This window comes from Bos taurus, chromosome X (genome assembly GCF_002263795.3).
Source record: "Bos taurus isolate L1 Dominette 01449 registration number 42190680 breed Hereford chromosome X, ARS-UCD2.0, whole genome shotgun sequence".
NCBI lineage: Eukaryota > Metazoa > Chordata > Mammalia > Artiodactyla > Bovidae > Bos > Bos taurus.
This window is the reverse complement of record NC_037357.1, coordinates 40,010,440-40,037,642: the sequence shown is the minus strand read 5'-3', so window position 1 is coordinate 40,037,642 and position 27,203 is coordinate 40,010,440. Positions and strand designations below refer to the sequence as shown.

At 36.0% G+C, this 27,203-nt stretch overlaps 1 protein-coding gene across 4 annotated transcripts in view; it reads right to left on the bottom strand.

The window, feature by feature from the left end:
• LOC538674 (protocadherin-11 X-linked) overlaps positions 1–27,203 on the bottom strand; it is an 801,970-nt gene that overhangs the window by 607,341 nt on the left and 167,426 nt on the right. The window contains exon 4 of one of the 4 annotated variants that reach the window (XM_059883738.1): positions 1,315–26,597. The exons of the other annotated variants lie outside the window; for them this stretch is intronic. Within the exon in view, the coding sequence (XP_059739721.1) occupies positions 26,505–26,597 (93 nt within the window). The 3' untranslated portion in view covers positions 1,315–26,504. Of the gene's footprint in view, positions 1–1,314; positions 26,598–27,203 lie in introns of those variants that run through there. 4 annotated transcript variants of the gene reach the window in all.

The following is a 27,203-nucleotide window of genomic DNA, read 5'->3' as shown; positions in this document are numbered from 1 at the left end:
ACTCCAATACTTTGGTCACCTAATGGGAAGAAATGACTCATTTGAAAAGGCTCTGATGCTGGGAAAGATTGAAGGCGGGAGGAGAAGTGGACAACAGAGGATGAGATTGTTTGATGGCATCACCGTCTCAATGGACATGAGTCTGAGTAAACTCCAGGTGTTGGTGATGGACACGGAGGCCTGGCATGGTGCACTCCATGAAGTCGCAAAGAGTTGGACACGACTGAGTAACTGAACTGAACTGAACTGATACTCTTGAAACTGAGAGCACAAAATAATGAAAAATTTCCTCAACCCAAATATCCCTGATACTTCCCACTCTGCAGGTAATCACTGTTTTATGCTTTTTTATCATTATATATCAGTTTACATTTTGTACAATTTTATGTAAATTGAACCAAACAGTATGTGCTATTTTTAAATCTAGACTCTTTCACTCAGCATAATTGTGATTCTTCCATATTGTACATGTTCATTAATTTATTTTTTTACTGCCAAGTAGTATTCTATTGTATTGATATATCAATGTGTGCTTATCCATTCAATTATTGATAGATGTTTTTGAATTGTTTACCATTTTTGATTCGAAACAATAAAGTAGCTAGAAACATTCCTATACAAATATTTATAGAAACCTAAAGTTTCATTTATTTGGGGGTAATCATGAGTGGAATGCCTAGAATACATGACAGGTGTGCACTTATCATTTTAATAAACTTCCAAACTTTTTACCTAAGTGGTTGCACCATTTACATTTAGACTAGCAGTTAGATTTCCAGTTCCTCTAAACACTCATCAACACTTGGTCAATAATTGGACACTATGGTCTATTTTTCACATTTTAGCAGTTTTAACTGGTGTGCAACTGACTACCCTGGTGACTCAGATGGTAAAAGCATCTGTGTACAATGGGGGAGGACCCAGGTTTGATCCCTGGGTCAGGAAGATCCCCTGGAGAAGAAAATGGCAACCCACTCCAGTACTCTTGCCTGGAAAATCCCATGGACGGAGGAGCCTGGTAGGCTACAGTCCATGGGGTTGCAAAGAGTTGGACACAACTGAGAGACTTCACTTTTGCTTTAATGACTAATGACAGAGAAGGCAATGGCACCCCACTCCAGTACTCTTTCCTGGAAAATCCATGGACGGAGGAGGCTGGCAAGCTGCAGTCCATGGGGTAGCTAAGAGTAGGACACGACTGAGCGACTTCACTTTCACTTTTTACTTTCATGCATTGGAGAAGGAAATGGCAACCCAGTCCAGTGTTTTTACCTGGAGAATCCCAGGGATGGGGAAGCCTGGTGGGCTGCTGTCTATGGGGTAGCACAGAGTCAGACACGACTGAAGCAACTTAGCAGCAGCAGCAGCAGCAGCAATGACTAATGATACTAAGCATCTTCTCATGTCTTTTTTTGCCATCTGCATACCATTTTTGGTGCATTATTTGTTCAAATTTTTTGCCTATATTTTAATTGCATTATTATTTTTGAGTTTTGAGCATTCTATAAATTCTGAATCTACAACCTTTATCAGATATATGATTTGTAAATTTATTTCTTAATCATTGGCTTGCCTTTTCATCCTCATAAGTGTCCCTTGAAGAAATTTAAAATTTTGAAGTTAAATTGATCAATTTGTTCTTTTGAAGATCATGATTTTTGATGTCATGTTTAATAACACTACCTGATGCAAATTCATAAATATTTTATTTTTTCCTCTAAAATTTTCATAGTAGTAAGTTTATGACATATTTGTATTAGTTTTTGTATATATTAAAGTTATGAATTAACATTCATATTTTGCACCTCGATATCTAATTTTTCAGCATAATTTAGTGAAAATACTATGCTTACTCCTTTACATTACCTTTACACTTTTGTCAAAATTCAGTTGTTCATAAACAGGTAGATTTGTCTATGGAATCTCTTTTCTATTCCACTGATCTATGTGCCTCCTCTTCTATCAATACTACCTGCATTTCTTAACTATAACTTTACAAGTCTTGAAATTTGAATTGTTAGTTGTCAAATTGTGTTCTTCTTTTTCAAAGTTGTTTGGAATGTTGTAGTTCTGGTTCATTTTCAAAACAGTTTTAGAATCAGCTCAATTTCAAAAAAAAATCTGCAATTTTGAAAGGGGTTGTGTAAATCTATAGATAAACTTGTAAGAGAATTAATATCATAATAGCAACAGTTTTTACCCATGAACAAAGTATATTGCTATTTATTAATATAAATCTTCTTTGAATTCTGTTGGTAATATCTTGCATGTTTCTGTCAATTTTATCCCTACTTAGTATTTTTATTCTATAGTAAATAGCATTGTTTTATTTTTATTAATTTTTATTGAAGTATAATTGATTTATGATTCTATATTAGTTTCTGGTGTGCAGCAGAGTGAAAAATATACATATTTCATTTTCCATTATAGGTTATTACAGGATATTGAATATAGTTCCCTATGCATTACAGTAAGACCTTGCTGTTTATCTATTTTATATATATAGTAGTTTTTGTATCTGTTAATCCCAAATTCTTAATTTATCCCTCCATCAGTGTAAAGAAATCCAATCTGAATAACTTTTATTACTTTCTATTGCCTAAATGCACTGGCTAGAACCACTAGAATCATGTTTAAATTACTACTGAGATATCTTTGGCTTTTTTTTTTTTAATATATATTCAGGGTTAAAGCGGAGAAGGCAATGGCACCCCACTCCAGTACTCTTGCCTGGAAAAATTCCATGGACGTCAGAGCCTGGTAGGCTGCGGTCCATGGGTTCGCTAATAGTCAGACACGACTGAGGGACTTCACTTTCACTTTTCACTTTAATGAATTGGAGAAGGAAATGGCAACCCAGTCCAGTGTTCTTGCCTGGAGAATCCCAGGGACGGGGGAGCCTGGTGGCCTGCCATCTATGGAGTCGCACAGTCGGACATGACTGAAGCGACTTAGCAGTAGCAGCAGCAGCAGGATTAAAGCATTAAGTTTTTTTACCATTATGGTGACGTTAGCTTTAAGTTTTTCATAGATGCTCTGTATCAGGTTGTAAAAGTTCCTTTCTATTCCTATCTTGCTTAGAATTTTTATGAGGATCAGATGATAAATTTTGTTAAATATCTTTTCAACAACCATTATGATGACCATGTTTTATTTTCCTTCTTGAGTTTTTAATATGGTAAAATGCATTGATTAATTTTTAAGAGTTAAATCTGTCTTCTATTCTGGGATAAATCCCACTTGATCATGATGTATGTTACATTGAGTTTGATATCATTTGATATAATTTTGTTTATAATTGTGTGCCTATATTCCCTAAGGTCTTGAGTTTTCTTTTGTTGCTTTTATTTAATTTGATATAGGATGGTCTTGGCTTGATACAATGAAGTGGGAAATACTCTCTCCTCTTCAGTCTTCTGGAATATTTTTTGTGCAATTAGCATTATGTCTTCCTAAAACACTTGGTAGAAATCACAAGTGAAGAAATCTCATCTTGTTTCCTGTGTGTGAAGGCTTGAAACCATAATTATTTATCTTTAATAGATAGAGAACTTTTCACCTTATCTATCCTTCAGTAAAAATTTAAAATTAACTTTTGGTTTGATTGGTTTTCTGTTCTTTGTTTTGTTTTATTTCTAATTTCATTGGTTCCGACTTTGGTATTTATTATATTTTTCTCTGATTACTTTGAGTTTAATTTGTTTGTTTGTTGTTGTTGTTGTCATTGTTGTTCCAGTTTCTTAGAGTGGAGATTGAAGTCTCTGATTTTACACTTTGCTTCTTTACTAATAAAGACATTATAAATGTTCTCCTATTTCCTTGTTTAGCAGCATCCCACAAATTCTGATAAATTGATGTTTTCAGTTTTATTCAGTTCAAAACATTTCTTATTGGAAACATGATTTATTTATGTATGTTATTTAGTTTTCTCAATTATTTGGATACATTTTCTAGATGTCTTTCAATTATCGATGTATACTTTTGTGGTCACTGAACATATTTTGGATGCCTTGAATTCTTGAAAATTATTGGAAAAAAAGAAAAGTGTTATAGTGCAGAGTCTTAGTAAATTCTCTGGCAGTGCTTGAAAAGAATATATTCTGTTGAGTGGAATGCTGAATAAATGTCTTAAGGTCAAGTTGTTTGATAACGATGTTCATATATACTGCATCCTTTTTGATTCTCATTATATTTGTTGTATCAAATAATGAGAGAAGACTATTGAAATCTCTTATTAGAATTGTTGATTTGTCTTTTTTGGCAGTTCTATGCTTCATGTATTTTTAGTTATATTATTGGATGCATAAACATATAGAATTACTATGTCTTTTGGATGAACTGATGTCTTTATTGTTATGAAATATCTTTCTTTGAGATAGTGAAGTACAGGGAAGCCTGGTGTGCTGTAGTCAAAGAGTCAGACATGACTTAGCAACTGAACAACAACAACAAATACCTGTTAGTATTCTTCACTTTTATATCTGTTCTTCTGGTATAAATATGAAAATGAAACTCGCTCAGTCATGTCCGACTCTTTGCAACCTCCTGGACTATACAGCCCATGGGATTCTCCAGGCCAAAATTCTGGAGTGGGTAGCCATTCCCTTCTCCAAGGGATCTTCCCAATTCAGGGACTGAACCCAGGTCTCCCACATTGCAGGCAGATTCTTTACCAATTGAACCACCAGGGGAGATCTGGTGGTGTCAATATAACCATTCTAAATTTTTGGCTATTTTTTGCATAGTATATAATTTTCTATCATTTTAACTATTTGTATCTTTATATTTAAAATGTATTTTTTATTAGTAGCATATAGTAGTCTTGTTTTTTTAAATCAAACCTGACAGTTTCTTCATTTTAATTATTTATACCTATTCCATTTAATTTGATTATTGATATATTTATGACTGTTAATAATTTTGTTATTTGTTTTCTGTTTGTTCTTTGTTCAAGTTTTCCCTTCACTGCCTTCTTTTTTAAATTGAACCTTTATGATTCAGTTTTGGGCTTCCCAGATGGTGCTAGCAGTAAAGACCTCTTCTGTCAATGCAGGAGATGTAAGAGACACAGGATTGATCCCTGGGCCTGGAAGATCCCCTGGAGGAGGGGGGTTTGCTTTAGAATTAGAATTGCTTTAGTATTATTCTGTATGTCTTTTAACTTTTCATAAATTTCTTCAATTGGTATTATAGTAATTCTCATGTAATATAAAATATTTACTATTGTATACTTCCATTTTTCCTCTCCCATTAGCCATTATTGAAATATACTTTACTTTTTACTTGTATGTGCTATTAACTCCACAATATATTCTTTGATTTTGTGTAGTCAAGTTACATTAAAAGAGAGGAAATAATATGGAAATATCTTATATAGTTAACCTGTTGTTATTTCTAGTGCTGTACATTCCTTCATATATACCCACATTTTTATCTTATGTTTTATCTTTTTTTGCTTGAAGAACTTCCTTTTACATTTCTTGTAATGTTTGTCTTCTGGTAATAAATTCTTTCAGCTTTTGTGTGTCAAGGATATCTTTATTTTTGCCTTCAGTTTTAAAAGATATCTTCAATGGCTATATATATATTTTTTTCTTTTAGCACTTTAACAATCCTCCTTTTTTCATATTTTATTTTCAATAGTTTGTAGCGTGATTTCTTCATATTAACAGATCTTTTATTCTTCCACATCTAATCAGATGTTTATCCCATTCTGTGAATTTTTCCATCACAAAGATTGTAGCTTTCATCTCTAGAAGTTTGATTTGAGCCTCTTTAATATCTTTCATGGGGCTTTCCTGGTGGCTCAGACAGTAAAGAATCTGCCTGCAATGCAGGAGACCTAGGTTCAATCCCTGGGTTGGGAAGATGCTCTGGGGAAGGGAATGGCACTCCAGTATTCTTACCTGGAGAATCCCTTGGACAGAGGAGCCTGGTGGGCTACAGTCCATGGGGCTGAAAAGAGTTGGGCACTAATATCTTTCATATCTAAACTTAAATTTTGAACATACAGAATATGATTCTAATACATTTTTAAATGTCATTTTATGCTAATTCTCACATCTGTTTCAGTTCTGGGTCAGTTTCTATTAATTCATTATTCTCCTCATTATAGTTTATGTTTTCCTGCTTTTATGTATACCTGGCCATCTTTATTTGGATGCCATCCATTTTACATTCACTTTTTTGGCTGTTGGATATTCCCATTTTATCTGAGATTCATTTAACTTATTTAGAAATAGTTTGATCCTTTCAAATCTTCCTTTTGTTATTTGTTAGACAAATCCAAAATAATACTCCATCTAGGGCTATAGTCCCCACTGCTAAGCAAGATCTTCCTGTGTATTTTACTCAATGCCCCAGAAGTGTGAATTATTTCAGTCTTACTAGTGGGAACAAGTACTATTCCCAGCTTTATGTAAGCAACTGACAACATTTCCTAGTACTACCAGATAGCTTTTCACTGGCCTCAGATGGTTTCCTCGCACATACACTGATGAATAAGCTGAAGAATACATGAAGGAGATCCTCTACTCATCACCAGGGCTCTCTTTCTGTGTAGCTCTCTTCTATTCAACACTGTGTCCTGGAAACTCTAGCCATCTTGGTCTCTTTGGATTCCCATCTTTGTCTCCTCAACTCAGGGAGTTTTCAGGCTCCATCTAGATTATCTCTCACTGTGTTTTGCCCTGGAAACTCCCTCAAGATTGTACACTGTGGTAATCTTAGAGTTTACCTCATTCTTTCCTGTTTCTAAGGGATCACTATCCTTCACTGCCTCAAATTCACAGTTTTGTTTTATACATTATTTCTCTCTTTCTTTGCGTTGTTTCAGGTGGTATGGTAAAGTTGATCTCATTTACTCCATCTTGGGCTGAGGCAGAGTTTTTATGTAGTTTTAAAAGCCACAAGCTTGCTTCTGAGGATGTACTTTATGAAAAGAGGTTTCAATTCATAAATTTCAGGCTGGTTTGACTTCTCCGACCTTTGGCTATTAAAGGGAACTTGTAGCAATTTTGATTCATGGCAATATTTATTTATGCATAGTATTATTCTTTTGAAAATTTGACATGAAGACAGATACATAATTGAAGCTAATGCATTTTTGAAGGGATTGACACAGTTTCATTATGTCATGTCCTATTGTTAATTTTCTCAATATGGGAAGAATTGCATAACATTTAATGGCCAATTTAAAATTAATGGTGGCTTTATTGGCCTAACTAGACAAGTAGACATATATAATAAATTTAATTCAATTACATGAGATATAAAGGTCTTATTTGCATGAGGAAATTGAGCTTAATTTTTTAAATTGATGAAGAAAAGAAAAATGGCTTAAATTATATCATACATTAAAGTTGCACTATGGATGAAGGAAAATTATGTACAGGCACTGAAGGCAAAGAGTAACATTGTAATGCATTAAACTAATGAGAATAACTGATAAATGTAGTCACTATTCTACACTTATAGTAAAAGCTATGTATATCAGAGTCAAAATCTTAAATCAGAAGATTATTGAAAGTAACACAGGATTATCAAATATATTTCCTCATATTATTTTTTAGATACATGAAAATGTGGATAAAATAAAATGGAAAAACTGATAGCAGTAATTTTACAAGCAGACAATATCCAAATCTCCTAAATGTTATTGCATTCATTTGAACTAAATGATATCTCACTTCCTTCATGATGCATAAATTTTGGACTTTTAATATTTTTTCCTATGTATGATGCACTGAAACATTATTCTGACTTAAATCACCAGGCATGTTCATTTTACAAATTGCAGAAAACAACTGGACAGACAGTAGTTAAGAGGAAAGCAAAGAATTTCATATATTAAATATGAAAAAAAACTTTTAATTGCACTATGCTTCTAAAAATATAATAGCACACTATTTGTGCATATTATTGTTTAAAAGGAAAAATAGTCATGTAAACTGAGTTATAGACATACAGAAGATGCCTATTCTTTTGTTTTCCTTCTTATTCTGTATATGGATAATTGAGTGAAAAAAAGTCAGTGAGTTTAAACCCATCCTCTTTTATAAAATCGATATATAGTTTTAGGAATATGGATGATATTAGGTGGCATTTATATAATCAGTTATATAGCATTTCAATATAGTCTCTTAAAAGCTATTATTTAACAAAAATTATTCTTTTGCCAGTTGTGACTTTGAATTAAAGTATTTAGGTCATTATCTAAATAATTAAAATAACATATAACATATTTGCATACATGCATGCTAAGTTGCTTTAGTTATGTCTAACTCTGTGCGACCCTATGGACTGTAACCTGCCAGACTCCTCTGTCTGTGGGATTCTTCAGGCAAGAATACTGGAGTGGGCTGTCATGCCCTCCTATAGGGGATCTTCCTGTCTCAGGCATCCAACACGCATTTCTTATATCTCCTGCATTGGCAGAATGGTTCTTTACCATCCAGAGCCACCTGGAAAGCCCATAACATATTTAAGCTTATTGAAATAATAGTTAATACTAGCAGTGAGAAAGTAGTAAGGATCCTCACTGAACTTCTAGAAAAGAGATAAAATATTAAATCCATTCAATTATCATTTTCTTAACAACACTTTGATACAGACAAGCAATGAACTTTACTCATTCAAGGCTTAATGCTATGATAATACAAAAACTTCAACTAAATCTGAACTTAAATAATAAATCAATCATAAATCTTTCATTTCAAGATTCTCAAAGACCAAAACAAAGCAAATAACTTAAAATCTTACCTCCAAGTTAATAGCAAATGGCAAAAATCATAAGCAAAGAATCATTTCCAATATTATTAAAATTATACTTTCTAAGGGGCAGGCTATATATTTCAAAGGGAGTTTTAATTTCAAAATGATAAACAAGTCAGGAATGAAAATACAGTTGTAATTTGTAGGAGTTTGAGATAAGAGATCAAATATGTTCCTATATGGGTATGAACCAAGTAAGTGTGAAGAAAGTTCACATTTTTCAGGAAAATCTAATTTTCATCTTGGAAAGACTACCAAATACTATTTATCTTCAAATTTTTCCAATTTTTTTAAACCCCATTGATTGCAGAGTACTGAGGAGAAATACTACTCCAGTAGATCCCAATCAACTGAAACAACACACCCACTCCTGTATCTTATATAACTTGATTGAAAAACATAAAGCTCCTGGATAGAACAAAGAAATTCATGTTTATCCCCAAAAGGAGCAGTAACAAACAAAAAAGTGATAGAGTTTGGTAGATATTTTCAGGACTAGGTCACTGTGTGTGTGTGTGTGTGTGTGTGTGTGTGTATGTGTGTCAGTCGCTCAGTTGTGTCTAACTCTTTGTGATCCCATGGATTGCAGCCCACCAGGCTCCTCGGTCAGTGGGATTCTCCAGGCAAGAATGCTGGAGTGGGTTGCCATTCACTTCTCCAGGGGATCTTCCCAACCCAAAGATCGAACCCAGGTCACCCACAATGCAGGAAAATTCTTTACCTGCTGAGCCACAAGGAAAGACACTAGGTCACTCTAAAGGTTTAATTCTCTATCATTAAAATACTGAAACACTGATAATATAAAATAGAATATAAATTTAGGAATGAATGATGCTTTCAGAAAATATCTTTAGAATAAGTGACAACAGAGTGGGGAAATTTCAGTGTAAAGATTAGAAAATAGCTATCTGTGAAAACTGAAATATTTTCTTTTATCTGTCACTTATGTCATGGTACTCCTTTCATTATCCTTTTAGGAACTTTCCTTCAGCTCAGTTCAGTTCAGTTCAGTCGCTCAGTCATGTCCGACTCTTTGCGACCCCATGAATCACAGCACGCCAGGCCTCCCTGTCCATCACAAACTCCCGGAGTCCACACAAACTCATGTTCATCGAGTTGGTGATGCCATCCAGCCATGTCATCCTCTGTCGTGTCCTTATGCTCCTGCCTCCAATCCCTCCCAGCATCAGGGTCTTTTCCAATGAGTCAACTCTTTGCATGAGATGGCCAAATTATTGGAGTTTTAGCCTCAGCATCAGTCCTTCCAATGAACACCCAGGACAGGTCTTTAGAATGGACTGGTTGGATCTCCTTGCAGTCTAAGGGACTCCCAAGAGTCTTCTCCAGCACCACATTTCAAAAGCATCAATTCTTCGGTGCTCAGCTATCTTCACAGTCCAACTTTCACATCCATACACGACCACTGGAAAAACCATAGCCTTGACTAGACAGACCTTTGTTGGCAAAGTAATGTCTCTACTTTTTAATATGCTATCTAGGTTGGTCATAATTTTACTTCCAAGGAGTAATTTCGTGGCTGCAGTCACCATTTGCAGTGATTTTGGAGCCCCCCCAAAACAAGTCTGACACTGTTTCCACTGTTTCCCCATCTATTTCCCATGAAGTGATGGGACCAGAGCCATGATCTTAGTCTTCTGAATGCTGAGCTTTAAGCCAACTTTTTCACTGTCATCTTTCACTTTCACCAAGAGGCTTTTTAGTTCCTCTTCACTTTCTGCCATAAGGGTGGTGTCATCTGCATATCTGAAGTTATTGATATTTCTTCCGGTAATCTTGATTCCAGCTTGTGCTTCTTCCAGCATAGCATTTCTCACAATGTACTCTGCATATAAGTTAAATAAGCAGGGTGACCATATACAGCCTTGACGTACTCCTTTTCTTATTTGGAACCAGTCTGTTGTTCCATGTTCAGTTCTAACTGTTGCTTCCTTTTTTAACATAAATTTATTTATTTTAATTGGAGGCTAATTACAGTATTGTATTGGTTTTGCCATACATCAACATGAATTGGCGACGGGTGTACACGTGTTCCCCATCCTGAACCCCCGTCCCACATCCTTCCCCATACCATCCTGTTGCTTCCTGAACTGCATATAGGTTTCTCAAGAGGCAGGTCTGGTGGTCTGGTATTCCCATCTCTTTCAGAATATTCCACAGTTTTTTGTGATCCACACAGTCAAAGGCTTTGGCATAGTCCATAAAGCAGAAATAGGTGTTTTTTTCTGGAACTCTCTTTCTTTTTCCATGATCCAGGGAATGTTGACAATTTGATCTCTGGTTCCTCTGCCTTTCCTAAAACCAGATTGATCATCTGGAAGTTCACGGTTCACGTATTGCTGAAGCCTGGCTTGGATAATTTTGAGCATTACTTTCTTGGCATGTGAGATGAATGCAATTGTGCGGTAGTTTGAGCACTCTTTGGCATTGCCTTTCTTTGGGATTGGAATGAAAACTGACCTTTTCCAGTCCTGTGGCCACTGCTGAGCTTTCCAAATTTGTTGGCATATGGAGTGCAGCACCTTCACAGCATCATCTTTCAGGATTTGAAATAGCTCAACTGGAATTCCATAACCTCCACTAGTTTTGTTCGTAGTGATGCTTTCTAAGGTGCACTTGACTTCACATTCCAGGATGTCTGGCTCTAGGTCAGTGATCACACCACCGTGATTATCTGGGTCATGAAGATCTTTTTTGTACAGTTCTTCTGTGTATTCTTGTCATCTCTTCTTAATATCTTCTGCTTCTGTTAGGTCCATACCATTTCTGTCCTTTATTGAACCCATCTTTGCATGAACTGTTTCTTTGGTATCTCTTATTTTCTTGAAGAGATCTCTAGTCTTTCCCATTCCATTGTTTTCCTCTATTTTTCTGTATTGATTTCTGAGGAAGGCTTTCTTATCTCTCCTTGCTATTCTTTGGAACTCTGCAACCAAATGGGAATATCTTTCCTTTTCTCCTTTGCTTTTCCTTTCTCTTCTTTTCAAGCTATTTGAAGGCCTCACCAGACAGCCATTTTGCGTAGCAAACACCCTCTTCCAACAACACAAGAGAAGACTCTACACATGGGCATCACCAGATGGTCAACACCGAAATCAGATTGATTACATTCTTTGCAGCCAAAGATGGAGAAGCTCTATATAGTCAGCAAAAACATGACTGGGAGCTGACTGTGGCTCAGAGCATGAACTCTATTGCCAAATTCAGACTTAAAATGAAGAAAGTAGGGAAAACCACTAGACCATTCAAGTGTGACCTAAATCAAATTCTTCACCTAATAACCCTTAAAACTGTTAGTACTAGATCTTCTCTAGTAGCATGATATCTATAGCCATGATAAATTGAAAATACATTCCAATATTTTTCATATTTGCATAGTCTATCTTTTTATACAATGGCTCTTTTAAAATTTGTATTTCCTAGACTTGATAAATAATTGCGATAACACAACTTGCTGAGATATTTTCTACCTGAATTAGCCTACATTGAAATATACTTGTTTCTCTTTAAAATTTCTTGTCTTCATTAAGCTGTGTCTGTTGAATTTCATTGCTTTTTTACTTTTTGAGTTGCATCTTATAAAATTAACTGTTCTCCCAACAGCCCAATAACTCTCTGTTCATTTTCCACTTTAATATGATTTGTTTTAGACACAGTGTTATTTCAATTTAATTATACTAACAGATATACAGTAGGATTCCAGTCTATCTTCTTTTGTTTGTCTAGGACTCTCAGGTGGGAAAAAGCAAAACTGAAATATCCTTTAATTCAGTAAAGAACAACCAGAACAAAAATCCTCTATTGAAAAAAAAAAAAAAATGAAGATGGCCTCATTTGGATTTGTGACATATCAGGCATGTGAACACCAACAATTTGATGGACAGAACAAAGTTACTAGGACTTTGTGTATAAGATTAATTTAATTAGTGTACCCCAAAGTGAGATTTTAAGATCATATATTGACCTAAAGTCTAACATAAACTGTTTCTAAAACGTTCTGAAGAACTGGATCGGATCTCCCCAGCCTATTTTAGCATATCCCAGAGAGACTCATAGACCATGTCCTAGTACTAATGTGTATGAACCTTATATCCGTCAGAAATAATCTAGCTAATAGAGGAGTATTGTTCCAAGAATTTCCAATTTGAACAAGAAACAAAGGGTGACCTCTAAATCTCAGGAAAAATAAAGCCACACTCTCAGAAAGAGCAGATTATCTGTTTAAAAAGTTAAAACTAGAGGCACAATAGCAATTGACAGACATCTTCAATTATGGATTCTAGTCTAACTCAAGCCTGGAGGAACTAAGTATTCCCCTGGTGCTGGTAAAATTTGAATGCCATTAATCAATGATTCTTATCACTTGGACTGTGGAGCTCTACAGTAACATTCCAATGGTCAAGGACAACTAACAAAGGGAACAGCAAAGTGTAAGATGAAGAAAAGCCCACCTTAAAAGAAAATAAAAGTTAAATAGCTGAGGTGAAATATTTAGCTATCTCAAGAAAATAATAGTGTGCCTGGGATTTTAGGCCTGTTGCTGTCATAATTAACAGACTGAGAATTTTTTTTGGGGGGGGGTGGAGACATATCCTTAACCACAACACTGCTATCACTCTTTCTCAAAAGCATCCTTAACAAAAGGACCATTAAAAATGTTTATACTCAGAAATCTGATTTTTTCATGTGATTTGTGTTTATTGCTCACATATTATGGTTGTTACCACTTTCTCACTAGAAATTTTTTAAGGGGAGAATTTAACACTGATTTCAAGAAATTTGCTTAGGCTTGTCTGACACCTAAAACATTCACTTATTCACACCAACTATCCCATTCAGCAATTCTTATTTACTGACAAATTTAGAAATAAGTGCTTACTACCTAAGCGAGTTCATAAATATGCATTGATTTTATCAACAAACTAGGAAACTAAAGTATATTTTAATAAAAAATGCATCTAAATATATCAAAATTACTAGCTCACATTAATGTTGTCTTTCCTATATAGGCTGGATTCTTTTTTCCTAGAGACATTTGCTTTAAAATAATCAAGGGTGGAATTACCTTCAAATATTTGCACAGAGAACCGTGCTAAATTGTGTTTGAAGGTTGAAATAATGTATTGTAGGCATTTGAACTGCCTCTCTTGTAATAAAAATCCACTGACTGAAGTAATATCATACATATGAAAAAATGAAAGTGTGAAAATGTTAGTCATTCAGTTGTGTCCGACTCTTTGTGATCCCATGGACTGTAGGTCACCAGGCTCCTCTGTCCATGGAATTCAGCAGGCAAGAATTCTGGAGGGGCAAGAAGAAGAAATCTTCAGGCAAGAAGATTCCCTTCTCCAGGGAATCTCTCCACCCTAGGTATCAAACCCCAGTTTTCCTGCATTGCAGGCAGATTCTTTACCACCTGAGCCACCAGGGAAGCCTTATTATACATGTAAATATCCTCCAATATTTTTACATAGGGCAGCTCACTCTTTTCTTTAAAAAGAAATGGTCAATGAGTAGCCCATTCTCTCTCCCAAGGAAATAATTTACTCTGGTGTGTCAGAACTTTCTGAATACAGCTTGGCTTGTAAATTACTTCAGTCTTTCAACTGGCTTCAGTCAGGGATTAATAAGTAGCAACTAGTTTGCAAGGCATAAGTCTTCTTTTACCAGTTAGAGGTGATTTTCAAACTAAGTGAATCAAGGACCCACTTATAACCAAAACAGTGATGTTTAGTAAGTCAGCAATTAAATAATGTTTTTAATGATAATTTTTTATGATATCTACAGAAAATGCATCATTTCAATAATGATCACTAAAAGAGGATTTTCCACCCAAAGATAAAGGAATCAAGGTTAAAAACAGTTGTGTAATTCCAGGAGCCCTATACTCCTGTAAGAGTTGTGGAGAGAAAGGCAGTACAACCAGTCTATACCACCTATTTGAAATCCTAATTTTAATTAAATCATTACTTTAATAAAATGATTGTAGTATGTTTTACATTATCAAATAGATACTATTTAATGATCAGTATGTTTCAGTACAGAGTAACTCTAGAAATTATCACTATCTTGTTTCTGTTTCCCCCTTCTACACACTTATCCATATTTGTGCTTCTCTCTTCTCCACCCCCATGTTCTTCATCTCTTTTCCCTCTTACTATAGATTCTCTCTGCCTTATTTCTCCAACTGTCACCCTTTTTTAATTTGCTTTTCACTGAAATATAGTTCATTTACAATATTTTGTTAGTTTCTGGTGTATACCAAAGTGATTCAGTTTTATATATATATATATGTATTTATATATGTATACACACACACACACACACACACATATATATAAGAATATACACACATATATATATAAAAGAATATACATATATATATTCTTTTTCATGTTCTTATCCATTATGGTTTATCACAGGATATTAAATATAATTTCCTGTGCTAGACAGTAGGATCTTGTATTTTTTTAATTGTCACTCTTTCTTTTTAACTGTACTTCTCTTACTCCTCTTTGCCCTCTTCCCATATTTCTCCATATTTCTCCCCTTCATCTTTACTGTTCTCTGTCCCTATTTCACACTCCCTTTCTCACTTTAACCTCTCTCTCTGTCTCCCCTCCTACCCTTCTTCACTCCTTTTCTTTCCCCCCATTTTCCCATCCAAAAATCACAAAACTGCATGCCACGTTTTGTCATTTCTTTTTTTTTACACCCACACATAATCATATATAATGTTTCAAACCCACAATTTTTGTTTGGCTCAACTTTGGTCAGGAACAGACCATAAAACATTAAAAGAGTATTTTTGAGTGGATAATTTTTTTTGAATTTTCTTTTTTTTAATTTAAATTTATTTATTTTAAAATTAGACTTCTTTCTAGGATTCAATTGCATTCATCAAACATGGAAAAATATTATTTTAGACATCATTTGCTGAACCCAATCCTTGACAAAAGGCTGGTTTATGCATATCTAAAATGCTTTTTTTTCTTTTGCAGTTAGGAATTATTAAATAAATCATAAAATTTTAAAAACACAGTTAGGATTAGCCTTAAAATTAATGCAGTACAAACTATTATGAACTTCTTCAACAGAATCCTCTGTAAGTGGCCATCTATCCTTTGCTGTTTAAATTCCGGTATTGAGAATCTCACCACCTCATTAGATAGTTCATTCCATTTTATTAGAAAACCATGCCTTCTAATGAAATAAAATCTGTCTGTGTAAACTCCACTCATAGGTTAATACTAATTACTCCTAGTACATTAGTAGGCCGTTTCAAAATAATTAATTTTGCCTTTCATAATTTTTTTCTGGCAGCCCAACATGCACATAATTTTACTGCATCTTATTATTATATATAAAAAAAAAAACCTTAAAAAAAAAGTTAATTGAGTCATCCCAGTGCACCAGCCCCAAGCTTCCTGTATCCTGCATTGAACCTGGACTGGCGATTCATTTCTTATATGATATTATACATGTTTCAATGCCATTCTCCCAAATCATTCCCTCCTCCCTCTCCCACAGAGTCCAAAAGACTGTTGTATGCATCTGTGTCTTTTTTGCTGTCTCGTATACAGGGTTATCATTACCATCTTTGTAAATTCCATATATATTCATTAGTATACTGTACTGCTGTTTTTCTTTCTGGCTTACTTCACTCTGTATAATCGGCTTGGGGCTGGTGCACTGGGTTGACCCAGCGGGATGGTATGGCGAGGGAGGTGGGAGGTGGGTTCAGGTTTGGGAACACGTGTACACCCATGGCGGATTCATGTTGATGTATGGCAAAACCGATACAATATTGTAAAGTAATTAGCCTCTAAAATAAATAAATATAAATTTTAAAAAATTTAAAAAACTAAAAAAAAAGTTAATTGGAACAAATTGAAAAAGTTTCCAAAAGGTTTTCTTTCCTGCAAATTTATGCTGACAGTTAATTTAAAATTAATGATCACACACACACACACACCTTTGTGGGAAAGGGAAAGAGAAGTGAAAATATTGCCTATAATGAACCCGAAAGACTAAGTTCTTTTTCCAGAATACTGTTTCTGAATATTTCTTCTAGAATTTCTTCAACTTTCAAATATTATATATTTAGAGACCTAAGTCTACTTAAGACTAACCATAGAATGGCCACACAGAATTTGTCCATGTGCATGTAAATTTTATGCTTAGATTTTGTGTCTGAACACCATAATCACAGTTATATTTACACTATACTGACTGACTCTGGGAAGACATTAGGCCATTTTCAGAGCTTACCCACCATGCCTTGTAGTGCCAGCATCAAGGGCCAAGTCATGGCATCAAACCAAGTTCCAAGTCAAAATGAATACTTCTCACTGTGTTGGGAATTTTGTGAAAAACTAAGCTCTAAATGGGCTGGAGGTTGTGACAAGGACACCAGCTCTGTTGTATCTGGTATCTAAAGGCTAATCATTCCACTTTTCACTTTCAAGTTGTACCCCAAAGTTTCCTTCTCTTCTGATCAAGAAATAAAAAATGTCTCTCTGAATAGTCTCCTTTTTAGCCCGTACTCTTTTTCCCAAATATTTCCCCTTGTGCATTGTTTAATATGTTATTGTTATAGAACTACATGACTGTATTTTCCCACAGTTCCTTAGGAAAAATTCTTTTTATTCTCTTACTAATCTTCTCTCTCTCTCTCTCTCTCTCTCTCTCCCTCACATACACAGTCACCACTACTATCAGATAAGCTTCTAAATTTGGTCATTTTTTTTATATTTAAAATAGTTTCTACCCATCTCTAACAAGTTTTTCCTATCACTTTAGCGCACTAAATATCCTATGTTTCAGAGCTATCTATAGACTTTGGACTGATATAACATCTTTATGAGTGTTTTGCCTTAAAAACTCCTCTTATTGGGTCTATTTCCTCCTATTTTCTTTCTAATTCCTGAATTTATTCTGAGATATTATTTATATGTATTAATATTAACCAGTTTTCCTACTATTTCATGAATTGCAACTTGCTTTCTGTCATTTCTAACATCTTTTTAAATAGATCATCCACTGTTTTCCTCAATGGAAATTTTTTGTAACTTGCCAAGTGTCTGAAGAACATCTAATCACCAACATATCATGAATTTGCATAACACTAATGGAGGAACAGCAGTGGTAAAACTAACAAACTTTCTGGGAATCAAAATTTACAGAGTCAACTAAATCTTTATCATGTATCTTTCCATATAGACTCCTGGAATCTGTTTAAATGACTGAAATTATTAAATGTGCTAATTTCTATTTCACTTCCTTTTCACTTTCTCTACTATAAAGTTTAATTTCATTAAGTGTTCCAGATTTCTAGTTTTAAGAGCAAGCCTGAACCCTTACAAGTGTACAGGTAAGAATGTTATGTGCTTTGGGGACCAATTGAACCAAGATAATCAATAAAGATCCCCTTCGTGGATCACAGTGTTGTTGTGGCAAAGGGCCTTGCAGTTATGAAGGTATGAGCCATGCTGAGCAGGGCCGCCCAAGATGATGGGTCATATTGAAGAGTTCTGACAAAATGTGGTCCACTGGAGGAGGAAATGGCAGTCCATTCCTTGATTCTTGCCTGGAGAACCTCATGGACATAATCAAAAGGCAAAAATATGTGACACAGGAAGATAAGCCTCCCAGATTGGAAGGTGTTCAATATGCAACTATGAAAAAATTGAGGGCAAATACTAATTGATGCAGAAAAAATGAAGTGGCTGGGCTAAAGCAGAATGACACTCAGTTGTGGATGTGTCTGGTGATGAAAGTAAAGCCCAATGCTGTAAAGAATAATATTGCATAGGAACTTGGAATGTTAAGTCCATGAATCAAGGTAAATTGAAAGTGGTCAAACAGGAGATGGCAAGAGTGAATATCAACATTTTAGGAATCAGTGAACCAAAATGGATGGGAATGGATGAATTTAAATCAGATGACCATTATATCTATTACTGTGGGCAAGAATCCCTTAGAAAAATCGGAGTAGCCCTCATAGTCAAAAATGAGTATGAAATACAGTACTTGGTTGCAACCTCAAAAATGACAGAATGATCTTGCTTCATTTCCATGCAAACCATTCAATATCAAAGTAATCCAAGTCTATGCCCCAACCACTGATGCTGAAGAAAGTGAAGCTGACCAGGTCTATGAAATCTTACAAGACCTTCTAGAAATAACACACACACACACACACACACACACATACATATATATATATATAATATATATATATGCTTTTCATCATAAAGGATTGGGATGCAAAAATAGGAAGTTAAGAGATACCAGGAATAACAGGCAAGTTTGTCCTTGGAGTACAAAAAAAAGCAGGGGAAAAGCTAACAGAGTTTTGTCAAAAAACAACACTGGTCATAAAAAATACTCTTTTCCAAATATCCAAGAGATGACTTTACACATGGACATCACCAGATGGTCAATATCGAATTCAGATTGATTATTTCTTTGCAGCTGAAATGGAGAAACTCTATAAAGTTAGCATAAACAAGACCTGGAGCTGATTGTGTCTCAGATCATGAGCTCCTTATTGAAAAATTTAGGCTTAAATTGAAAAAAGGAGAGGAAATAACTAGGCCATTCAGGTATGACCTAAAACAAATCTCTTTTGATTATACAGTGGAGGTGACACATAGATCCAAGGGGTTAGATATGATTGACAGAGTTCCTTAAGAGCTGTGGACAGAGGTTTATAAGATTGTACAGGAGACAGTGACCAAAACCATCACAAAGAAAAAGAAATGCAAGAAGGCCAAATGGTTGTCTGAGGAGGCTTTACAAATGGCTGAGGAAAGAAGAGAAGCAAAATGAAAGATAGAAAAGGAAACATATACCCAACTGAGTGCAGAGTTCCAGAGAATAGCAAGGAGAGATAAGAAGAACTTCTTAAAGGAATCATGCAAATAAATACAGGAAAAAAATAAAATAGGAAAGACTAGATATTTCTTCAAGAAAATAGGAGATATCAAGTGAACATTTCATGCAAGAATGGACATGATAAAGGATAGAAACTGTAAGGACCTAATAGAAGAAAAGGTGGCAAAAATACACAGCAGAACTATGCAAAAAAAGATCTAAATGACCCAGATAACCATGATGGTGTGGTCACTCACCTAGAGCTGAAACCCTGGAGTGTGAGGTCAAATGAGCCTTTAGAAGCATTACTACAAACAAAGCTAGTGGTCATGACAAAACTGCAGTTGAGTGATTTACAATCCTAAAACATGATGCTGTTCAAGCGCTGCACTTAATATGCCAGCAAATTTGGAAAACCTAGCAGTGGCCACAGGACTGGAAAAGTTTGGTTTTTATTTTAATCTCAAAGAATGATGATGCCAAAGAATGTTCAAACTACCACACAATTGCACAAATTTCATACGCTATCAAGGTAATGTTCAAAATCCTTTAAGCTAGGCATCAGCAGTACATGAACTGCTGAAAACTCCAGGTGTACAAGCTGGATTTAAAAAAGGCAGAGGAACCAGAGATCAAATTGACAACATTCATTGAATCATTGAGAAAGCAAGGGAGTTACAGAAAAACGTCTACTTTTGCTTCATTGACTAGGCTAAAGCCTTTGACTGTGTGAATCACAAAACAACTGTGGAAAATTATTCAAGAGATACGATTACCAGACTATCTTACCTGTCTCCTGAGAAACCTGTGTGCAGGTCAAGAAGCAACAGGTAAAAATGAACATGGAAAAACTAACTGATTCAAACTGGGAAAAGAATAAGACAAGACTGTATATTGCCACCCTGCTTATTTAACTTATATACATGCATCATGTGAAATGCCAGGCTGGATGAATCACAAGCTGGGATCAAGACAGTTAAGCTAAATCTAAACAACCTCAGATATGCAAATAATAGCACTCTAATAGCAGAAAGTGAAGGAGAACTAAAGAGACTTTTCATGAGGGTGAAAGAGAGTGAAAAATCTCACTTGAAACTGAACATTAAAAAAAAAATAAGATCTAAGATCATGGCATCCTGTTCCATCACTTCGTGACAAATATATTGGGGAAAAGAGGAAATAGTGCCAGATTTTATTTTCTTAGGCTCCAAAATTACTGCAGATAGTAACTGCAGCCATGAAATAAAAAGATGTTTGCTCCTTGGAAGGAAAGCTATGACAAACCTATACAGTATGTTAAAAAGTAAATACTTCACTTTGCAGACAAAGATCCATATAGTTAAAGCTATGGTTTTTCCAGTGGTCATTTACCGATGTGAGAGTTGGACCTTAAATAAGACTGAACACTGAAGTATGATGCTTTTGAATTGTGGAGCTGGAAAAGACTCTTGAGAGTCCCCTGGACTGTAAGGAGGTCAGATGAGTCAATTCTAAAGGAAATCAACCCCGAATATTCATTGGAAGGACTGATGCTGAAGTTGAAACGTTGGAAAAGATCCTGATGCTGAGAAAGACTGAAGGCAGGAGGAAAAGGGGGCGACAGAGGATGAGATAGTTGGATGAAATCACTGATTCAAATAACATGAATCTGAGCAAACTCCAGGAGATAGTGGGTAACAGGGAAGCCTGGTGTGCTGCAGTCCGTGGGGTTGCAAAGAGTTGGACAGGACTTAACAACTGAACAACAACAACAATCAACAAAGAGAGTTAAAACTGGATTTTCTCCAGTCAGACTTCTTGGGCTTGAATGCCAGCTCCATTACTTCTTAGGTTGGTGATCTTGAGCAATTTACTTAGTGTTTCTGGGCTTCAGGTGTTTTTTTTTTTTTTTTTTTTAACCTAAAAAATAGAAATTACAGAAATATATTTCATAGGGCTCATATGTTGCACACATTCAAGTGCTTAGATTAGTATTGGTATATCAGATCAGATCAGATCAGTCACTCAGTCATGTCCGACTCTTTGTGACCCCATGAATCACAGCACATCAGGCCTCCCTGTCCATCACCAACTCCCGGAGTTCATTCGGACTCACATCCATTGAGTCAGTGATGCCATCCAGCCATCTCATCCTCTGTCGTCCCCTTCTCCTCCTGCCCCCAATCTCTCCCAGCATCAGAGTCTTTTCCAATGAGTCATCTCTTCACATGAGGTGGCCAAAGTACTGGAGTTTCAGCTTTAGCATCATTTCTTCAAAAGAAATCCCAGGGCTGATCTCCTTCAGAATGGACTGGTTGGATCTCCTTGCAGTCCAAGGGACTCTCAAGAGTCTTCTCCAACACCACAGTTCAAAAGCATCAATTCTTCGGTGCTCAGCTTTCTTCACAGTTCAACTCTCACATCCATACATGACCACAGGAAAAACAATAGCATTGACTAGACGAACCTTTGTTGGCAATGTAATGTCTCTGCTTTTGAATATGCTATCCAAGGTGGTCATAACTTTCCTTCCAAGGAGTAAGCAGCTTTTAATTTCATGGCTGCAGGCACCATCTGTAGTGATTTTGGAGCCCAGAAAAATAAAGTCTGACACTGTTTCCCCATCTATTCCCCATGAAGTGCTGGGACCAGATGCCATGATCTTCGTTTTCTGAATGTTGAGCTTTAAGCCAAATTTTTTACTCTCCTCTTTCACTTTCATCAAGAGGCTTTTTAGTTCCTCTTCACTTTCTGCCATAAGGGTGGTGTCATCTGCATATCTGAGGTTATTGATATTTCTCCCGGCAATCTTGATTCCAGCTTGTGTTTTTTCCAGTCCGGGATTTCTCATGATGTACTCTGCATGTAAGTTAAATAAGCAGGGTGACAATATACAGCCTTGATGAACTCCTTTTCCTATTTGGAACCAGTCTGTTGTTCCATCCCCAGTTCTAATTGTTGCTTCCTGACCTGCATATAGGTTTCTCAAGAGGCAGATCAGGTGGTCTGGTATTCCCACCTCTTGAAGAATTTTCCACAGTTTATTGTGATCCACACAGTCAAAGGCTTTGGCATAGTCAATAAAGCAGAAATAGATGTTTTTTTCTGGAACTCTCTTGCTTTTTCTATGATCCAGCGGATGTTGGCAATTTGATCTCTGGTTCCTCTGCCTTTTCGAAAACCAGCTTGAACATCTGGAAGTTCACAGTTCACATATTGCTGAAGCCTGGCTTGGAGAATTTTGGGTATTACTTTACTAGCGTGTGAGATGAGTGCAATGGTGTGGTAGTTTGAGCATTCTTTGGCATTGCCTTTCTTTGGGATTGGAATGAAAACTGACCTTTTCCAGTCCTGTGGCCATTGCTGTGTTTTCCAAATTTCCTGGCATACTGAGTGCAGCACTTTCACAGCATCATCTTTCAGGATTTGGAATAGCTCAACTGGAATTCCATCACTGCCACTAGCTTTGTTCGTAGTGATGCTTTCTAAGGCCCACTTGACTTCACATTCCAGGATGTCTGGCTCTAGGTCTGTGATCACACCATCGTGATTATCTGGGTCGTGAAGATCTTTTTTGTACAGTTCTTCTGTATATTCTTGCCATCTCTTCTTAATATCTTCTGCTTCTGTTAGGTCCATACCATTTCTGTCCTTTATCGAACTCATCTTTGCATGAAATGTTCCTTTGGTATCTCTGATTTTCTTGAAGAGATCCCTAGTCTTTCCCATTCTGTTGTTTTCCTCTATTTCTTTGCATTGATCGCTGAAGAAGGCTTTCTTATCTCTTCTTGCTATTCTTTGGAACTCTGCATTCAGATGTTTATATCTTTCCTTTTCTCCTTTGCTTTTCACTTCTCTTCTTTTCACAGCTATTTGTAAGGCCTCCCCAGACAGCCATTTTGCTTTTTTGCATCTTTTCTATGGGAATTGTCTTGACCCCTGTCTCAAGTACAATGTCACAAACCTCATTCCATAGTTCATCAGGCACTCTATCTATCAGATCTAGTCCCTTAAATCTATTTCTCACTCCCACTGTATAATCATAAGGGCTTTTATTTAGGTCATACCTGAATGGTCTAGTGGTTTTCCCTACTTTCTTCAATTTAGGTCTGAATTTGCAATAAGGAGTTCATGGTCTGAGCCACAGTCAGCTCCTGGTCTTGTTTTTGCTGACTATATAGTAAGAACTTAATAAACCTTCTTATTCCTCTTTTTACACTCTCTAAGTGCTTGACCATCAGATGGATTAAAGTGTAATACAGTAACTAAAATAAAATATAAACCAAATAATTCACACCAACTATCATTCTCAAAATGATTATAATGATTTTATGAAATATCAGGAAAACAGGTAATTTCAGTTTTCAGAAAAAAATGACTAAACAGAATTAATTGATTGTCAAAATTTGAATTTATTAATTCATCTTTACTAATTCAAAATTACTAAATAGTATAGAAAATATAATATTCATTACCATATAAACTAGGCACCACTTAATCAGATTAAAATATTTATGTATATATACTATACCTAAATATTTGATTCATTTGCTCCTGTTTAACTTTTTTCCACAAGCTTATACAATTCATTCATTCCCCTAATCTACCATGGCATTTGATCACTTCCATGACATCCTGGTGCAGTGAATTCTGTAAGTTTAAATATAATATTTAATGTCAATTTCAAGGATATTGTATCAGATCACAATACTTGAAAAGTCAACAGCATTTTGTATCATTTTCAGAGCATGTATCATTCATTATGAACTCTTACACATGCTATTTACATTCTCAACTAAGATATGCCAGTCATTCAATTCCCACTATAAAGACATTTCCACACACATCAAACAACTAATTGTTAAACTGCAATTTGAGAGTTTGAGAGTGTCTTAAAGTGTACTGTTTAGGTAAAGTCCTGTTAAATTTAAACTTCATTAAGTGTAATAACATCCTTATTTTCTTCCTCCGCCTAATATTTGCATTCGACTTAGGCTACGTTTTTTTTTTTTTTTCCCCTAGACTTACAGTAACTATTCATATACTCCATCAAGTCTGATAAATTAATCATAGTCCTTTTAACATATTCTCTATTCAAAGCAATCACTTCTTATATAATATATATGAATAAATGATGCTCCTTTGCACGATATAAGGCTATGTTTTTACTATAGGTGCCTGCAAAGAATTCAAACCACAAGAGTCAAGTTTCATTAGGTTTTTCATTTTATAAAACCCCAGGGTAAATAGTGCAGTCTTTTATATGCATAATGAGTGAAGTGTTACTCAGTGCAACATTCAAGAACATATTCACAGCCTACTGTCAGTAGTGAGTACAGATAAGGGGAATCACTATAATAAATCTTGAAACTTAATTTCCAGTCTAGGTGTCTATTTGTCTCAACTTTTTTTATTTTTAACTGAAAAATAAGTGCAGAGAAATATATGTACTTTTACCTGGCCATTTATTTCAACTATAAACTAGACTAAGTTTAACTTTTGATGGTGGACAAATTATTAATACTCTCCTTAATTATGGGCCCTTAATACAATACTTCCTCCTTCAAAATCTTGTGAATTATGACACCTACTCAAGTCTAAGTGAAGTCGCTCAGTTGTGGCCAACTCTTAGTGACCTCATGGACTGCAACCCACCAGGCTCCTCCACCCATGGGATTTTCCAGGCAAGAGTACTGGAGTGGGGTGCCATTGCCTTCTCTGAAAGAAAGCACTGCTGCTGCTGCTGCACTCAAGTCTAAGCCAATGTCTAATTAAGTAGTAGATTCAGAACCTGAAAACAGATTCTGTAGGTGTTACACTGCCTCTCTCAGTATTCTCAGTATTTTTTTTTTTTTTTCTCTATCTTCCCCATCAGCAATGGGGGAAATTCTCAGAAGGATTATGACAGATATCAAAGATATGCTGCATGAGCTTCAGTTCAGTTCAGTCGCTCAGTCATGTTCAACTCTTTGGGACCCCATGAACCACAGTATGCCAGGCCTCCCTGCCAATCACCAACTCCCAAACTCATGTCCATTGAGTCAGTGATGCCATCCAATGATCTCATCCTCTATTGTCCCCTTCTCCTCCTGCCTTCAATCTTTCCCAGTATCAGGGTCTTTTCAAATGAGTCAGCTCTCCGCATCAGGTGGCCAAAGTATTGGAGTTTCAGCTTCAATATCAGTCCTTCCAATAAACACCCAGGACTGATCTCCTTTAGGATGGACTGGTTGGATCTCCTTGAAGTCCAAGGGACTCTCAAGAGTCTTCTCCAACACCACAGTTCAAAAGCATCAATTCTTCAGCACTCAGCTTTCTTCACAGTCCAACTCTCATATCCATACATGACCACTGGAAAAACCATAGCCTTTATTAGATGGACCTTTGTTGACAAAGTAATGTCTCTGCTTTTTAATATGCTGTTTGGGTTGATCATAGCTTTTCTTCCAAGGAGCCAGTGTCTTTTAATTTCATGGCTGCAGTCACCATCTGCAGTGATTTTGGAGCCCCAAAACATAAAGTCAGCCACTGTTTCCACAATTCCCCCATCTATTTGCCATGAAGTGATGGGAGCAGATGCCATGATCTTAGTTTTCTGAATGTTGAGCTTTAAGCCAACTTTTTCACTCTTCTCTTTCACTTTCATCAAGAGGCTCTTTAGTTCTTCTTCACTTTCTGCCATAAGGGTGGTGTCATCTGCATATCTGAGGTTATTTGTATTTTCCCAGAAATCTTGATTCCAGCTTGTGCTTCTTCCAGCCCAGCATTTCTCATGATGTACTTTTCACATAAGCCGGTGTAGGAACAGTGGCTGTATGGCGCAGGAGCGGCAGAGAGGATCTACCCCACGTCCAAGGTCAGGAGCGGCAGCCGAGAGGAGATAACCCATGTCCAATGTAAGGAGCAGTGGCTGTGCTTTGCTGGAGCATCCGTGAAGAGATACCCCATGTCTAAGGTAAGAGAAACCCAAGTAAGGTGGTAGGCACTGAGAAAGGACATCAGAGGGCCGACAGACTGAAACCACAATTACAGACAACTAGCCAATCTGATCAGATGGACCACAGCCTTGTCTAACTCAGTGAAACTAAGCCATGCTGTGTGGGACCACCCAAGACAGGCAGGTCATGGTGGAGACGTCTGACAGAATGTGGTCCACTGGAGAAGGGAATGGCAAACCACTTCATTATTCTTGCCTCCAGAACCCCATGAACAGTATTCATGAGCTTAGACAAATCCTTTCACTTACCTGTTTCCTGATATTCCTCATCAATAAAGTGAAAGAATAAGACAAGGAAGCTCTTCTACTTTCATGAGGCTAAATTCCCTGCCATTTACCTTGTTTACAATATCAGTCATATCACAAGATTTTTTTTTTTAATCTTCTTTGAAAGGCAGGATGCTTGATTGTTAAGAACATGGCCTCTAGAGCCAAGAAGCCTAGATCTTTTCATTACCACTTACTAGTACAACCAATTATCTAAACTCTCTGTTCCTCAGTTTGCTTATCTATGAAATGGGGAGGATAATGGAATCTATACCATACAGTTATTGTGAAA